A 19,532-nucleotide genomic window follows, 5' to 3' on the forward strand; every position below is an offset into this window, starting at 1 on the left:
TTGACACCTATGTAATAGACTGTTGGTGTTTTAGAAATCTTGATGCGAAAATAAAAGGCATGTCTGACGAGTTATTCAAAGTAAACTAGAATGATAGTAGAATGACAGACACACTGCTTGTCAAATGCAGTCTTCGGAGTGGTCGTTAATGATGATTGAGGAGCATTGTTCCCTTCCGTTTGGATAGCGATACTATTCTCTCCGCCCCAGCCAGCAGTTAAGCCTGCGTTTGCCAGGACTTTTATGAGCATCGTCAGTCATTTTTATTGACAGAAGGTGTTAAAATTCAAGACCCTTGCCCCTGAATATCTGACTGCCTCTAGTTGTTTTCAACATATAAAAAGCTGTGATCGTCAGACTTCATTGAAAGATGACTAGCGAAGCTAATTGGCCCACAGCTCAGCGAGATCAACTTGTTTATTGCTTGTTTGCTGTTTGGGGGTCCGACATTACTCCAGAGTCATCTTTGTAACTGCACACCTTCAAGCTTATCTTGCATTACTATTGTGTGGTTGTTTTTTTTTCAGTCTTTTTTGGGTGCTCTGACTCCCTTCATTATCTTTTGCAGTATTCAACCAACTCCAAATTTATTGGCATTGTGACTAACATGTCTCACTCATGGTTCCATTTTTAATGTGATAATCGGCCCCCACAGTGGAAATCAAATGTTCTACCGGTACGTGGGTTGGTTTTCTTCTCGTATTCCGCTTTCTTCACACATTCAGAAAAAGATACATTAAATTACCATATTTTCCGGTGTATTTGGATTTGCCTTTATTAGTCTCGCAGTGGAGAAATTTACATTTCACAGCAGCAAAGTGATGACGTATAAGGCGCACTGGAGTACAAGGCGAATCTCCAATGAATGGTTCATATAGAATAAGAAGTAATCATATTTAAAAGTTTCATGCTGTTGTATGTAGTAGGGACCATCTTTCTGGTTCCAAGTCTCTGTCCAACGTGTCTGACTGTCATATCTCTGAGAATGGTGTCTTTTCAAACTTGTTCCATATCTCAGGCGCACCTTCAATGAATGAAAAATGTTTTCTGAATATAAATGATACAGAATAGACAGAATAGAAGTTATCATATTTAAATGTTTCATGCTTAGTTGGATCACAATGGAAGCACCGAAAACCTGGGGTAATTTGAGGTGAACTGGCACAGCCTGTTAAACTGTCATCCTCAGGTAGGAGATCTGGCCTTAGGCGGAATTTAGGACTTGGTAAACACCTTCATAGGAAGAGCTCATTAGCCAGGTTACAAATCTATCAGTTCTTGGAAAGACAATCCATTAAAATGTCTATGTTCTGTTGGTTTGTGGATGTTGCTGCGTGTACAATGTGACGTCCAAGAGTGTGGTATTCAAATCAAGAAGACTATGTTTTACTAATGTTTCACTTCAATTTGCATATACTCTCAATAAATAGCTTGCCAGAGGGCTGCAGAGGTTGGGTGTTGGTCATGAATGGCTGCGTCCCCTGCCGGCAGTAAAACACAATCTTCCTGTGTTCGAGCCTTTGTTCTCAGTGTCCGAACTAACATCTCTGACAATGATATATAAATGTTTTCAAAGTATAAGTCACACAACATTGTAATATGCTACAATGGCTGTGACGCATTACTTCTACAGGCAAGGGGGAAATGGATTTAGTGGCTGCTGACAGTAGTTGCAAGACCTTTTGCCTGTTTCTTCACATTTAAGGCTCACCTGCGTATGAGACACAGGGTCATTGCTTGAAGAAAATCAAGGGTGCACCTTATACACCGGAAAATACGGTACTCATTAGTGTTGAAAATGAGTATGAAAGGTTGTGAGTTTAAATGCCCCCCTGAAACTAGCCAACAGGGAGTCAGTCTAGTGTATAGCCTGTAGAGGACAAGCAAGACAGGAAAATAATGGACAAATGTTTCAATTGCAATTGAATTTATCTCCAGATCTTTATACTTCAGGTTATTTACTCAGGACAGTATGCATTGGTGTAGAGGTCCTGATCCAGATTCTCTGTCCAAAAGCATAGCCCTTGTAGTTTGTCTTTCTAGTTCACCAAAGGGCCAGATCCTGATGGGTAAAGCAGATGTGCAAACCAGTTGGCCAACAGATAATAACCCAAGTGATTATTGGTGCCAAGGTCAATCGCCTGCTTTGTGTGTGTTCGTCACCCTTCGCTGTTGATCTGTTGTTTTGCGTTCGGCCACCGTACTTAGTGTGCGGCGGGACTGGTGGCAACAACGCTTCCATTTTATTTTGTCTCGCTTTTACCTCGACATCCATAGTGTCTACAAATCTCATCTAATCATGGCAATTGAAGTGACCTTTCATTTCTCATCTCATCTCATCTCATTTTCCGTACCGCTTATTCCTCATTAGGGGCGCGGGGGTTGCTGGAGCCTATCTCAGCTGTCTTCGGGCACGAGGCGGGGGACACCCTGAATTGTTTGCCAGCCAATCGCAGTGACCTTTCATTTGTAAAAAGCTAATAGCTGGCTAACTGATGTCTGTCTGTCTGTCTGTCTGTCTGTCTGTATAGTGTGTACAGTATGTATGTGCAGTATGAATACATGTATGTATGTATGTATGTATGTATGTATGTATGTATGTATGTATGTATGTATGTATGTATGTATGTATGTATGTATGTATGTGTGCAGGTGTGCAAGTGTGCAAAAGTGTGCAAACGTGTGCAAGTGTGGTATGCATGAGTGTACGTGTGCATGTGTGCATGTATCCATGCATTTGTTCCTTTATTTATTCGGTTATTTGTTTAGTCATCCATTTCTGTATTTCTTTGTTTATTTATTTTTGTAGTTTAGCACACAAAAGTATGGTATTCGACATACTGTCATCATTTCTTCTGAGTGGGCTTTCTTTTTCTTCTGGCATGTACATCAGTTGTTGCCAACCTTTTCTTGTGCCATGGACCGGTTGAGACGGGTACATGCTGTCCGTGACAACCAATTTTTTTTTCATTGCTGATTAAGATGACCAACAAACGGGAAAAATCTATGTCATATAGACATACATTTTCTGAAATTACATGTCATGAGTTTACCAGTCCGGCCCACTCAGGTATATATTTTTGTCCATTTGAAAAGTAAAAATGTTTTGACACCCTTGTTGTATTGTATTGAGCATGATATTTTTTGTAACATTCAGCTAAGTATTTGACTCAGCAGATGCAGTTCAGCCACACTCGAACAGCCGTGTCTGATTGACAAGCTCTAAAATATAAAAGTGTCCACTCTAGCTTCTGTTATAATCTAATTTAATACTCCACCGACAACCTTGAGATCACTCAATGGCTGCAATTGAAGAAAAAAAAGTCCTCTCCATGTCATGATCTTGTTGGCGACCAACGGATAGTGCTGTCGGCCCCACCCTCAGTTGCTCAGGTGTTGGTCGTCTTCATCAGTGGCAGTGAAAATGACTCTCGTCACGACCAGTCGGTGTCAGGTCATTGCATTGTGCAGTGCATTCATTGCATTGTATGCTGTGCATGTGTTTGTTTCATCTTGGCAAGACTTTTACTCTTGGTTTTTCTTTGATACTTTGTATTTTTCTGTTCAGATGATTTTGATGTTTTAGATTTTGTTCCTGTTGACTTTATTTTAATCCAATTTCTTTATTACAACCTGCTGCTCCCTCCTGCCTGCTTTTTGGGATCCACAACCGCCATCACCACCTTGCAAACCGTGACATTCCAATGGCATTTAAAAATACTTACGTGGCCCTCACACCAAGTTAAAACTTAAAGCTGACGGTCTGTTTTCAGTGGTTGCTTGACAACTTGCCCTGGAAAAGCACATTATTGGTCTTCTTCTTTTCCTTTCGGCTTTTCCCTTCAAGGGGTCTCCACAGCGAATAAGTGTCCTCCATCTTCAGAGGTTTGATTCACATCTTTGTTTTGGCCAAGCTTTTACGTCGGATGCCCTTCGTGACACAACCCTCTGCATTTATCCGGGCTTTATCCGGCACAAGAAGACTTATGTCCCCTGGTGGCTACAAAACAAGCAACTCGTTCAGTAAAAGGCTCCCAAAGACAAAATGGTCATCGACACATTCTGATCCAATGATATTTCATGCCCTTAATTAGTTGTTTACCCAAAACAGCTTTTTGTTTATACTTGACTACATTTAATATCTACTTTCTTGTATTTTAAGTCTTCAAACTGATAAATTAAAAAAAAAAAAAAAACTAAACGTATACCCCCACATGTAGTTGAGATTTTCACAAGGCTCATTTGGCTGGGCTGAATTGTTTATTTATATTTACAAAGGTTTGTGAATAATAATTATTCCTTATTCTAGTTTGATACACGGAAACAATATCACACCGTACCCATTGTTGCCTTGCCATCATATCTGTATTTGTATAATTTTATTTAACTCAACATGGATTTGCACCACCCACTCTATTGCTCTTTGTGTCCAGACAACAATTGCAACAGTGATTCATTGACTGAAACATGAAGCGGAGCACACAAGCTTTTCTATTTAATTGCACTACTTTGCCCTCCCATGGTTCATATCGAATTTTCTGCTAGTTGAAATTATACGCATACAGACGTACACGTGTTAACATGGCGGCAAGTAATATGTGGCGAAAGGGTGAATAAAAAAAATAAATACTTTACAAGGTGCTCATTTTAGTTCTGAGCATTCCGATACCCAATGTCAATAACATCTGTATCATTTATTTGATGGTCATGGTGTCGGACATACAGTATGTGTGATTAAATAATGAAGGCCATGCAAGAACTAATGCTACCAGAAAAGTCCAGTGCATTTCCATTCGTGTGATCATAATATGGGCACAAATGCCAACGTGACAAATGGAAGGGTTGGTGCGCTTCCCCTAACAGAATTACTAAAGGGTTCAGTTCCCTTCCTGGCCGACTGCAGTCCTCACGCAAGGCCTAGCCATAACGACTGAATATTTGTTCATGCAAATCATTCGTGAGTAACATGCCTTGGCAATCAAGGCTTGAGTTGGGGAATTCACCTTGAGTAATTCAGCATCCTGACCACTTCTCATTTCCCTCTCCTCCAGCCTGAGCAGAATCTTGTTGACTGCAGCGATGTTGAATTAATGAAACGCAGGGCTCGCAGACGGCAGTCCTCTGAGATATGTGTCAGCATGCATCGCACACAGAGAAACCGTGGCCATGCAAACACTTTAAGATAGCAATGCCCTTGTGGGTTAAGTTTTTTTCTCAGTTTTAAGCCAGATCAGCTGTCTGTCGCCTCCCGACTGTCCATTCTATTTTAAAAAAATATGTAGGTAAGACAGGTTTATACATTCTTAATTCGATATACAGTAGTACTGTAGAAAGTAAAGCTTCATAATTTACTCTAGCCGAGAAGGTGAAATAAAAAAATGGATATTTGGCCTCGTTCGTGTTTTTCAATTATCTCCTTCTTCTCGACTGTGATTTTGTTTTGTGTCTTCTTTGGCTGAACACAAGCTTGTGGTGCAGTCTTTTTCGGTCCATTAATAGCAAAACTATCTGCAAATAGCTCCTCGGAGGCGATCGACGTGTGAATTCAGAGAGAGGAGGTGCGGAAAGGTGTGCCAGCTGAAGCGCTCTTCATTCGTGTGCTTCCGCCGAAGATCCGAAGATCACTCCGCCCAATCCTAAGATCACTCCGCCAGCCGTGGTGGGTTTGTATCGCGAAAAGTTGTGCGTATTTCAAGGTTTAATTTTCATAAATTTGACGTTCGTAAACCGAAAAGTTCGTAAGGTAAGGTATTCGTAAGCCGAGGCCCCACTGTATTTCAGTTCAGCTTTCAATTAGTTGTCTGCATGCCCCATGAACCTCAACACATTTATCTTTGTCCATTTGAATATAAGGAGACAGTAATTCTTCCTTTGGAGTCAGATAATAATTTATGAAGATTGTAGGTAATTGCACCTCAAGCACTGACAAGAAAGACGACAAGGATGCAACACTCAATGTTTTATACTGCGTTTGACCTCGCATAAACTATGCTTTAGTAGTTCATCACATATCTGGACTACTCGCTTGCTTTTATTGATGAGAGGATGTTCTAACTTTTCTTATAAAAAGTCTTTATCTCACAGCCTCAGGAACAACAACGTAGAACCGACAAGGTCACTCTGGGTTAAATGCTTTCTTGTCGCCTTCTCAGCACCCGCATTTCCAGTGGCGAGCATCACTTCAGCGAAGGCAGCCAGTGCCATCTCAGCGACGTGTTGCGGTTATGTGTGTTTTCTTGTTTGTCGCGTGAGCACAGGTGCACCGTTGCCACGATTTGCACAGATGATGCTCCGATATGCGCTTAGACAATTGCACGCTTGTCATTTCTTCGGAACATGTACACAAGGCCGCTCGCATCAGTTCTTGTATGTGCTGACGTACGCGTCAATCTGAAAAGATTCACAATTCTATTGAGTATGCAGGCCTGCATTCATTTGCTCTCTTCATACACAATTACAGGCACACATGCACAAAATTGGTCAGGCTCTTTTGTGTCCAGCTCAGTGAGGTCACATTGTAGACGCGCATCTTTAGTGGACTGATAACAATGTGGCTCTGTGCAACACAACTTTTTGGACGAGTGCTGGCACCCACTCGGTGGCCTACAGTCAGTCCATTGTAATCCCTATGAATAATTGTTTAAAAATGAATTAAGTTTGGTCACTGGTTCACCGCTTCCTTTGTTGTTCTTGCACAATTTCATGCTAAAAAAATCCTCTATTATGCTGCTACTGCATAAATCTTGTTACTGTGAGAGTATTTAGTGCAGTAAAAATATCAGGATGATAATTAGGTTGTATACATGCACACTGAAACAAAAAACCTCATCACATGCAAACATTGTTTGAAAAAAATAAATCCAAAGGACATTTTTTGGGATGTCTTTCCTCCAAGTAAACATATGCAGTTTTTAAATGGTGCTTCTTTTTAATGAAGGAAAATGTTCAAAGCAAACAAGCCAAGATGAAACGAAAACTGACAGGGATGAAACAAACAATGACCTGACACTGAACGGCCATTCCAGGAGTCCTTTTAATTGCCACTGATGAAATTGACTAACACCTGTGTAGCTGCAGGCGGGGCCCTAGAGTGCTACCCATTGGTCGCAAACCGAAAGTTGACAGATGGCTTTTGATATATGCGACTGTGTCTAACAAACAGAATTGAAATGTTCCACTTCTGAAAAGATATATTGCGATAGATATCAAATTATCTTTATCTCAGAGATCTATGCCACATTCACAGGATTGAAAAAGTTACTTTATATAGGATGGTCGATGAAAAGGTTTCTTCAGCCGTCATCTGTTCTTTGAAGGTGTCGGACGTTTCGCTTCTTATCGAAGAAGCTCCGTCAGCAAGTCTTGGATAAGAAGCGAAACGTCCGACACCTTCAAAGAAGTACAGATGACGGCTGAAGAAACCTTTCCATCGATGAACCATTCCTGTACGACTGAGAGCTTACACAGACGATTTATATAGGATGTAAAATTGCAACCAAAAAATGATTGCATAATACCCTCTCAAAATATCCTGCTAAATTGAAAAAAAAAAAATGCGTTCATTCGCGAGATGCACGGCCACAATTTCCAGGTTTGAAGCCGCTCAGCCATAAATACACACACATTGGTCAGTCACCTCTGTCGTCTTTAAGTCACCCTGGAGGTGTACAAGGTAAGATCATTGGCCTGCTGCGGCTGCGTCAGGGTGCTTTGTGGCCAGTCACAAAAACAAAACAAAAAACTAGCAGAGTTGAAATCTTTGCTATCACTCACTCTTGGCTTATTCGTCAATTAGCAGGATATAACTGAGCGCAATATAGTTCGCTGGTCAATTCATGTTAAGGTTTTCAATGGCCAATGATGACATGCGACAAGTCACTGGGTGGATTACATAAATTTGATGATTTTAACGATAAATGTTGTGAAACCATTCAAAAAAATCACGATTTGAGAGGAAGGGGCATTGAATGTGAGAGTCTAAGTGGGAGATTAGGCCAAAAAGATGTGCAAGCTCGCAGTGATAGTTGCTGTGGAACAAGGGAGTACAATGAAGGAGAGATGATCACTCTAGTTTGCGTTTAATTAACAATAATCCCAGGGGCAGACGTGCATATTTGAGATAAAATGAAAGCATGTGTGGTCGGCCACAGCGCAGTCACTTTTGCGGGTATACGTGTTTTGAAAGCCTTTGTGAAATCAACACTTATCAGGCTTTTGTTCTTGATGACTAACATAAAGTAAATGTGTGGGCAAAACGCTGCTTTTTATGATGGAGTGCAGTGGAACCTCCCAAGTCAACCACAGTCTGCTCTGGGACTTTCACTCTGTTCTGATTTCAAAGCAATTATTTGTGTGTGTGTGTGTGTGTGTGTGTGTGTGTGTGTGTGTGTGTGTGTGTGTGTGTGTGTGTGTGTGTGTGTGTGTGTGTGTGTGTGTGTGTGTGTCCATGTGTGTCTGTGTGTGTGTGTGTGTGTGTGTGTGTGTGTGTGTGTGTGTGTGTGTTTGTGTGTGTGTTTCACTGGCATAGCTGCTATGCCAAATTTAATAATAATAATAATAATAATAATAATAATAATAATTATTATTATTATTATTATAAATTACATTTTAAGCGCCTTTCAAAGCTCTCAAGGACACTTTACAGTAGACGCCGAAACATATCAGGTATTTGAACACCGACAATACACTGTCTAAGATAAGAATCTGTTTTAAATTACACTTTACAGTCACAGACAAGCATTTAATTTAAATGTTCTTCATCGTAATGGTTACAATAAGACACACCCCAACAACTGTTTCAGCATCTTTCATCATTTTGCTGTATATCAGAACAGCTGACCTCCGCCGAGAGTGAGAAGCGTGTTTTGTGCTGACCACACCAATATATGTGAGGAAACCAAATCGGCCATTAGTTTTACAGAAAGGAACAATGTTTTTGTGGCCATCCTTCAGACAGTGCCTTTTGACAATGGTGATCATTTTAGTTGCATTAAGTTCATCCTGTCTACTTGATATCTAATTTAAAACAGATTCTTATCTTAAAGACAGTGTATTGTCGGTGTTCAAATACCTGACATGTTTCGGACATGTCAGGTATTCGCCCCCCCCCCCTGAAACGCGTGTCAAATACCTGACATGTTTCGGACATGTCAGGTATTTGAACACCGACAATACACTGTCTTTAAGATAAGAATCTGTTTTAAATTAAAATTGGTGATCTTTTTAATCAATAAATGAATAAATCAATAAATGTCACTGTGCAAACACAGACAAAGGGGGTAGTTGTTGATGATCACAAGAGAAAAAGGGCTTGGGCTCAGTCACACAGGTGTCAAACTCCAGGCCCAAGGGGCAAATCTGGGCCACGACATCATTTTATTCGGCCCGCGAAAGCAAATCAAGCATGTCAAGTGCCACGATGCTTGCTAAAGTCCTTACCCAAATTTCAAATTGTCCCATACAATAACAGTCATTGTTCTTGACTTCAGATTTGAAACTAGTTACATATTCTTTTGTTGTCCGCTCTATATGTAATATGGGGAGAGGATTAAACCTTCTAATGGCTTCCCCAAATCCGTAACGGCCCCCGAGAGGAATCTGTAACTACAATGCGGCACGTGGCGCAAAATGAATTCGACACCCTTGGGCTAAAATAATGTGTTGGTTAGCATATTATGTCTAATGTCTGCTGAGCATCCAAAGGTTCAAGCTCAAAGAAATGGAAATGATTGTAATTTCAAGCTAAACAAGTCCAGGTAATATCAATAAACTCTGTGGTGATAGTGGTGTGCACATGCAATGCACACAACTCTAAAAGGTAATTTTAACACAGATGGTAGTGCTAACGCAACATTAGTTGTCTTGGTTCATCTGTACCATCGATGCAGTCACTAATAGATGATCCCGGGTCACCACGGCATTTATGAAGATCTCATGACAAACAAAAGTACCATTGAAATGTTGTCATTGTTATTATTAGACAACTATGTACAATATATTAAAAAGTAAAACAGGTTTTGTATGACTTGCGTCTTACCTGCCATGTCGGTGGCAAACGTACGGTCTGGTCTCCAGCCCGAGTACCAGCCCACAACTCTGCCCCCTGAAACGATTGGGCGCTCATATGATCTGCCACCAACAAATCCCACTGGCCAAACAGACACACCTCGAGTGCTTCGCATCTAGGAAAACAAAAAGATGAAAGTAATGTCCTTTTCACATCACAGTTAATAATAATAATAATAATAATAATAATAATAATAATACATTTCATTTATAAGCGCCTTTCAAAACTCTCAAGACACTTTACAGTCACAGGATATTTTTACTGTGGGTGGGCAGCGGCAGGCACACGCGCCAGCGTTCACTCAACCCGGAAATAACATAAAGCAAAAAACAAAACTATAAATAAATATATGTATTTAGAAATAAAATAATAATAAACAATGATCGTTCTGTTAATACACTAAGCAATAATAAAATGGTTTTTGTAGTGATTGAACGACTTGAATAGAACACAGCGGTATATCATGACGTGGCATACAGGGTTGAAGATAAGTGGCAAAAATCCAAATAGTGGTTTGAGTTGAAATGTGCACACACTGATTAAATTGTTCATTAAAATGTGTATTATATATATATATATATATATATATATATATATATATATATATATATATATATATATATATATATAAAATTCTAAATTACACACAAATTGTCACCTATCCTGCTGTGACTTTATGTGAAAATGTGCACTTGTGTATAATTCTATTTTCCAACTGTGGCCACCCACTGCTGTTCACTCAGAGCGACACCCACAGACCAGTTGCTCATGACGAAACAACAATTCCCAATTGTAAATAGTTTTGGCATCCTCCTAAAAACAATATCTATTCAGCGGTTCGTGATGAAAACATAAATTCTCCTTGTCTACTTGACTCTGGTCATCATGGAGCTCTGATTCACTTTACCCCCTTTCTTCTGTTTAATTTGCTCTTTTCCACTTTTCACAGTAACACCCGTGTCATGCCCAGACCCCCTTGTCTACCGCCTCTGAGCCAATGAGACAGCAACTGCTTTGAAGCTCTTTCGCTCTTCTGACTGGTTCCCCCTCGAGTTCAACCTTATCGGACTTAAACCTCCATCACTGGTTTCTCTGTAGCTACTGCCTGGCCGCCCTCTTTTAGGTGATTCTCAAAAGACTCAAGCTCTTCCACCTTGTGGACTCCAGGATGAAAGGGAGGCTTGGGAATAGAAGAGAAGCTGACACCGCTTGGGCAATCATCCTCGAGCGTGGATGTTGTTTGGCCTAGTGGTGAAGTCCTGCTTTGACTGCTGATGAGCTATTTGAATGCATTACCTCAAAGCACAGTTTAGTTTGACACTTTATTGCCACTGGAGTTCAGCAACGTGCAAAACTGCTCACGACTCAAGTGGATAAGTTAAGGCTGAGCTTCATGCACTTTGAATTCTAGCGTTTGATTTCAGCCGTTTTACTGCATGAGCAGGAAAATGCATGTAATTAATCTGATTCTATGCTGCTGTATGTGAGAGCTTGCTTTTTCCATTTCCTCCACTGTGCATTACTTGCTCACTTAGTAGTTGCTCAAAGAATAATTCAACATTTATTCATATGTTACTACTATTCTCTATCCAGTTTGTGCCACAAAGGTTCACTGTTTTATCTGGAAAAATACCTTATGTTGCTCTTTCTATTGGCCGGAAAAAAGCAAAAAAGACATCCTGGCTACCATGGACACACATTCATTCATTTTGTGTTCCACTGGTCTTTTTTTTGTCTTGCGATAATCAGCTGGCCTGAAACAAAGCCTGCCCATTGGACTGGTCTCCACACATAGACAAAAAAAAACACTTGGTAACTGGATGAATAAACCATACAAGTACAAGGTGCCCAGGCAGGCCCTCATCTAGACCACGTTGCCTGAACCACGGACAGTTTGAGAGAATTAGGGTACAGTATTCACCAAACAGCACAGTTTACTTTCGTGAACAACATTTAGCATTTTGTTGTTGAAAGTTGTGATAGGTTAACGGATTTGGATCCTACCACTGCAGAGCATCCTCAGTTTTGGCTATATCAATGCACACTTGAAGGGTGGTGGCACGAGATTGATTTCGCTCCCTTTACTGCAAAATTGCATGGGGATGAAAATAACATACTTTTTTTTGTACCAGTCTCGTTTCTCTTCTACTCAAGAGTCACATGTGGTGAAGAAAGCATGAAATATTCATCCCTGGCTTTCTTTTGTTTACCCTTCTTCACTTTGAATTTAATCATGTGGTACGGTGTAACTCTATTTACTATTTTGTTGGGGTTCACATATCGTCCAATAGGGGATTTCAGGCTCAAAACAATGCTACGGTGAGCAGAATTGACCGCACCACTTATAGCAAGGACACAATTAGTTAAGTCCTCTGAAATGTCATCGCACATACATACTTGACACATGCCTGCAGTTTTGGTAAAACTCCAGGCCCAAGGGGAAAATCTGGGCCACGACATCATTTTATTCGGCCCGCGAAAGCAAATCAAGCATGTCAAGTGCCACGATGCTTGCTAAAGTCCTTACCCAAATTTCAAATTGTCCCATACAATAACAGTCATTGTTCTTGACTTCAGATTTGAAACTAGTTACATATTCTTTTGTTGTCCGCTCTATATGTAATATGGGGAGAGGATTAAACCTTCTAATGGCTTCCCCAAATTCGTAACGGCCCCCGAGAGGAATCTGTAACTACAATGCGGCACGTGGCGCAAAATGAATTCGACACCCTTGGGCTAAAATAATGTGTTGGTTCGCATATTATGTCTAATGTCTGCTGAGCATCCAGAAGTTCAAGCTCAAAGAAATGGAAATGATTGTAATTTCAAGCTAAACAAGTCCAGATAATATCAATAAACTCTGTGGTGATAGTGGTGTGCACATGCAATGCACACAACTCTAAAAGGTAATTTTAACACAGATGCTAGTGCCAACGCAACATTAGTTGTCTTGGTTCATCTGTACCATCGATGCAGTCACTAATAGATGATCCCGGGTCACCATCACATTTATGAAGATCTCATGACAAACAAAAGTACCATTGAAATGTTGTCATTGTTATTATTAGACAACTATGTACAATATATTAAAAAGTAAAACAGGTTTTGTATGACTTGCGTCTTACCTGCCATGTCGGTGGCAAACGTACGGTCTGGTCTCCAGCCCGAGTACCAGCCCACAACTCTGCCCCCTGAAACGATTGGGCGCTCATATGATCTGCCACCAACAAATCCCACTGGCCAAACAGACACACCTCGAGTGCTTCGCATCTAGGAAAACAAAAAGATGAAAGTAATGTCCTTTTCACATCACAGTTAATAATAATAATAATAATAATAATAATAATAATAATAATAATAATAATAATAATAATAATAATAATAATACATTTCATTTATAAGCGCCTTTCAAAACTCTCAAGACACTTTACAGTCACAGGATATTTTTACTGTGGGTGGGCAGCGGCAGGCACACGCGCCAGCGTTCACTCAACCCGGAAATAACATAAAGCAAAAAACAAAACTATAAATAAATATATGTATTTAGAAATAAAATAATAATAAACAATGATCGTTCTGTTAATACACTAAGCAATAATAAAATGGTTTTTGTAGTGATTGAACGACTTGAATAGAACACAGCGGTATATCATGACGTGGCATACAGGGTTGAAGATAAGTGGCAAAAATCCAAATAGTGGTTTGAGTTGAAATGTGCACACACTGATTAAATTGTTCATTAAAATTTGTATTATATATATATAAAATTCTAAATTAGACACAAATTGTCACCTATCCTGCTGTGACTTTATGTGAAAATGTGCACTTGTGTATAATTCTATTTTCCAACTGTGGCCACCCACTGCTGTTCACTCAGAGCGACACCCACAGACCAGTTGCTCATGACGAAACAACAATTCCCAATTGTAAATAGTTTTGGCATCCTCCTAAAAACAATATCTATTCAGCGGTTCGTGATGAAAACATAAATTCTCCTTGGCTACTTGACTCTGGTCATCATGGAGCTCTGATTCACTTTACCCCCTTTCTTCTGTTTAATTTGCTCTTTTCCACTTTTCACAGTAACACCCGTGTCATGCCCAGACCCCCTTGTCTACCGCCTCTGAGCCAATGAGACAGCAACTGCTTTGAAGCTCTTTCGCTCTTCTGACTGGTTCCCCCTCGAGTTCAACCTTATCGGACTTAAACCTCCATCACTGGTTTCTCTGTAGCTACTGCCTGGCCGCCCTCTTTTAGGTGATTCTCAAAAGACTCAAGCTCTTCCATCTTGTGGACTCCAGGATGAAAGGGAGGCTTGGGAATAGAAGAGAAGCTGACACCGCTTGGGCAATCATCCTCGAGCGTGGATGTTGTTTGGCCTAGTGGTGAAGTCCTGCTTTGACTGCTGATGAGCTATTTGAATGCATTACCTCAAAGCACAGTTTAGTTTGACACTTTATTGCCACTGGAGTTCAGCAACGTGCAAAACTGCTCACGACTCAAGTGGATAAGTTAAGGCTGAGCTTCATGCACTTTGAATTCTAGCGTTTGATTTCAGCCGTTTTACTGCATGAGCAGGAAAATGCATGTAATTAATCTGATTCTATGCTGCTGTATGTGAGAGCTTGCTTTTTCCATTTCCTCCACTGTGCATTACTTGCTCACTTAGTAGTTGCTCAAAGAATAATTCAACATTTATTCATATGTTACTACTATTCTCTATCCAGTTTGTGCCACAAAGGTTCACTGTTTTATCTGGAAAAATACCTTATGTTGCTCTTTCTATTGGCCGGAAAAAAGCAAAAAAGACATCCTGGCTACCATGGACACACATTCATTCATTTTGTGTTCCACTGGTCTTTTTTTTGTCTTGCGATAATCAGCTGGCCTGAAACAAAGCCTGCCCGTTGGACTGGTCTCCACACATAGACAAAAAAAACCACTTGGTAACTGGATGAATAAACCATACAAGTACAAGGTGCCCAGGCAGGCCCTCATCTAGACCACGTTGCCTGAACCACGGACAGTTTAGGAGAATTAGGGTACAGTATTCACCAAACAGCACAGTTTACTTTCGTGAACAACATTTAGCATTTTGTTGTTGAAAGTTGTGATAGGTTAACGGATTTGGATCCTACCACTGCAGAGCATCCTCAGTTTTGGCTATATCAATGCACACTTGAAGGGTGGTGGCACGAGATTGATTTCGCTCCCTTTACTGCAAAATTGCATGGGGATGAAAATAACATACTTTTTTTTGTACCAGTCTCGTTTCTCTTCTACTCAAGAGTCACATGTGGTGAAGAAAGCATGAAATATTCATCCCTGGCTTTCTTTTGTTTACCCTTCTTCACTTTGAATTTAATCATGTGGTACGGTGTATCTCTATTTACTATTTTGTTGGGGTTCACATATCGTCCAATAGGGGATTTCAGGCTCAAAACAATGCTACGGTGAGCAGAATTGACCGCACCACTTATAGCAAGGACACAATTAGTTAAGTCCTCTGAAATGTCATCGCACATACATACTTGACACATGCCTGCAGTTTTGGTAAGATGACATTGTTTACGTCTGTGTAAGCTCTCAGTCGTACAGGAGTGGTCCATCGATGAGAAGGTTTCTTCAGCCGTCATCTGTACAAAAGTGAAGGTTTCGGACGTTTCGCCTCCTATCCAAGAGACTTCGTCAGCGAACTAAAGTCTGACTGGTCGTATCGGCCCCATTTATATATCCCTAATGTCCAGACCTAGTGGCGCCGGACCCAGCTATGATAGGTCCCTACTCTCAGGTTGGGGGGGGGCGCGGGACCCCCCCCTGTGGCCCCACTGATTGTTCCTACATTCCTGACTAACGATTGGCCTATTACCCCCACTCCCCCCGGTATCACCTCATCAGCATAACGACCCTCATCAGCATTGCGAAAGTTGCCTAACCTGTTTTGCCTGAGCAGGCTATTGTATGAACGATCCAAATTGAACCTCACACCACCCGACCGGTTTAATGAAGGATTTTGTTGTTTTATAAGAATCGCCTCTTTTACCCCCCTTTCAAACCATCTATGTTCTTTCGCTAAGATTTTAACCTCATTGTCGTCAAATGAGTGGTTAGTAGCTTTTAGGTGCAAATGTACTGCCGATTGAGGCCCACTAGTATTATCCCTGCGATGTTGATAAAGTCTTTTTTTGAGAATTTGTTGAGTCTCCCCAATGTACTGCTCTTTACAATTTTCATTCTTACAATGTATGGAATAAACTACATTACTTTGTTTTTCATTTGGTAGCCTATCTTTTGGATGCACTAATTTTTGCCTTAACGTGTTTATCGGTTTGAAATAAGTAGGAATTTTATGTTGCCAAAGGACTCTTTGTAATTTTTCAACCTCGACACTGGTTTAGATATGTGGACGATACTTTTGTCATAATTAAGAAACAAGAAATTCAATCCTTCACAGATCATCTCAACTCTGTAGACTTCAACATTAAATTTACTCGTGAGGACATTCAAGAGAACCAACTAGCCTTCTTGGATTGTAAGGTAATTATAAAAGAGGACAGAGCGCTAAAAACAGAAGTCTTTAGGAAGGCTACGCACACTGACCAATACTTACTTTTTGACTCTAACCACCCTTTACAACATAAACTAGGAGTTATCAGAACCCTCCAGCATAGGGCTAAACTAATACCAACTAGCACTGAAGGTAGAGAAAAGGAGTCAAAACATATCAGGAGAGCACTCACTAACTGTGGGTACCCTCAGTGGTCATTCAACAAATGTCAGAAAGAAAGAATAGCGAACGAAACCAATAATTCTCAAGATTCTAAAAGGAGAGGAGTAGCAGTACCGTACATTGCAGGAGTTTCTGAAAAATTACAAAGAGTCCTTTGGCAACATAAAATTCCTACTTATTTCAAACCGATAAAGATGACATTGTTTAGGAAAATGAGAGGGTTAGCTGTGTGCTGAGACTGCTTCAACAGATGGCATTATTTTTCACGGAGGAAACAGCTTTCCACACACTACCATCTGCACATTAATGCTGTCGCAGGGATATTTTACAACACAACCTTCAAGTTAAGGTTGTATTTATACAAATAGGTTTGGATGAGCTTGCACTCATGCTGCTATTCAGCCTGGCTGTTTAATAGTAAACTCATCAAATGATTTTATTTGACCAAATCCATGACGAGAATGGACAAATAGTGAGACACAATCAATACGTATGAGCAATAGGTCATAAAACAAAAATATATTCATACAGGGCCAATACGGAGAGAGAATTGTGATTCCATGCTGTCTGCGTTGTGCTGTGATGCACGGGAATACCACTCAAAATTTTGTAAGAGAATTTTGTGTATATATATATATATATATATATATATATATATATATATATATATATATTTTGCTTTGTTGCTGTGCCGATGACCATTTTGTGTTTGGGAGACTTTTACTGAATGAGTTGCTTGTTCTGTAGCAACAAAGGGACATAAGTCTTCCTGTGCCGGTCCCAAGCCCGGATAAATACAGAGGGTTGTGTCAGGAAGGGCATCCGACGTAAAAGCTTGGCCAAAACAAACATGCGGATCAAACCTCTAAAGATGGAGGACACTGATTTGCTATGGCGACCCCTTGAAGGGAAAAGCCGAAAGGAAAAGAATATATATATATGGTGTATATATTTTTTTAACACCCCCCAAAACCTGCCCAAGATAGTAAGCATACATTTCAAAGCCATCTGAAATACAGTGTCCGGCCTCTTTGACAAGAGATGACCATCTTCACTATGGGGGGTGATGAAGATGACTTGCGCGTGAGTTTGATTAAAGTGAAGTAGAGTTGCGCAATGTCGTCTTCCAATCAATAATGTTTCGCATAGATCTCCTATAATGTTTATGTAGACAGTCTTTTTGTTTATTTATTAATTGTATTGTGTCCTAAAAGCTGCTGACAGTAAAAAATAAATAAATATTAGACCAACCGTTTCTGTCACTAAATCTGTTCCCGACGGGGAAGTAACTGAATTAAAAGGAAGAAAGGACACGCTAAAAGGTTTCTACGATTGATTAGAAGAACACACGGCCGGTTTACATTGAGCCAGAAAATGGCAGGCAGAAAACGGGCCAGTTTCAGACTTGCAGCCTTCCCTGCACCTCCACATGGAAATTACATTGTTTTGTAATTTTATATATTATTTTGTTTGCTTATTGTTGAAATACTACTATAGCCCATACTTGAGACTACCTTCAATTTTTACATAATCGGCCAGAATAAAAATATTCTGATTTAATTATGTGAAAACAATACCGTATACATGTTTGCATTAAAACAACAACAACAAACTTTTTTTGTCCGTGTACTTTGATGAAACATACAACCAAAAACAATGCTGATTCACAGAATAAGTTATTCTGAGCGTATCACTCGGGAAAAGATGTGCTAAACATAAATGAAAAATGTAATTGTTTGAAAACGTAGCTCCAACTGAGCCACTGAATAATACCTACATTTTGTCATTTAAATTAAACATAGAATTTACTGGGGGAATGCACATCCTTCATAATAATGAAAAAAAGATCGCATTGTGTCATATCAGGCACTGCCGTTTACTACCCTGTGTATTTTTACTCAATTTTCTGTGCAACAATGTGCTATGTCCCATTTTCAAGGTGGCTGCATCCATGACAACAGGTTTCACATCCCACAAAAATATCCCAGAAAAGACTCCAAAGTCGGTATGATCTAAACCATGCCATTATGAGAGAAAATTGTTTTTCATCATCCATGAAATACTAATAGATTTGACTGATTAACACCAGCAAAACTGAAGGAGCACATTTATTTGATTCATTTCTTGTTTTTAATAAATGCATTTTTTTAATGTTTTGATTTGTGGAAAAAAAATCTTTATTTTTCACAAAGGAAGAGTTCGATGAATGTGAATATGAACTGGTTGGTTTCGATACCTCTATAAGAGCCACAGCCTCGGATGAAAGCTATTGGAAAAAACAACCTAAAATAAAATGGCAACTGACACGTTCTCCATATTAACAGCCTTGGCAATTCGTGGTACAAAACTCCACAAACTCCAACTCCCTTTTATCCAACATTTGTTAAGATGATCCTGAAAGTGAAACTGAAAGATACTTTGAATCAGTTGGTGTATTTTTTGACTTTTGTAAATGGCAAATTCGATTTGCAGAAAGGGGTTGATGTAATAGCAAATCGCTGTGCTTTCAGTCCAATGCTGAACAGAGAGGACCATCCATCCATCCATCCATCCATCCATCCATCCATCCATCCATCCATCCATCCATCCATCCATCCATCCATCCATCCATCCATCCATCCATCCATCCATCAATATACTTTTGGGACTGATTGAAATCCATGCCCAATATGTTTTTCATATGCTTTTCCGTAACCATTAACCACATTTTTTGTTTTGCAAAAAAATACAACAATG

The 19,532-nt window shown here is 39.9% G+C and overlaps 1 protein-coding gene across 1 annotated transcript in view; it reads right to left on the reverse strand.

Moving 5' to 3' along the window:
* The window catches only part of b3gat2 (beta-1,3-glucuronyltransferase 2 (glucuronosyltransferase S)), a 50,543-nt gene that overhangs the window by 15,437 nt on the left and 15,574 nt on the right, over positions 1 to 19,532 (reverse strand). The window contains exon 2 of the mRNA XM_089012500.1: positions 13,192 to 13,336. Coding sequence (XP_088868626.1) covers positions 13,192 to 13,336 — 145 coding nt within the window. The remainder of the gene's footprint in view (positions 1 to 13,191; positions 13,337 to 19,532) is intronic.

This window comes from Hippocampus bargibanti, linkage group LG13 (assembly GCF_051943395.1).
Source record: "Hippocampus bargibanti isolate YZ-2025 linkage group LG13, ASM5194339v1, whole genome shotgun sequence".
Classification (NCBI taxonomy): domain Eukaryota; kingdom Metazoa; phylum Chordata; class Actinopteri; order Syngnathiformes; family Syngnathidae; genus Hippocampus; species Hippocampus bargibanti.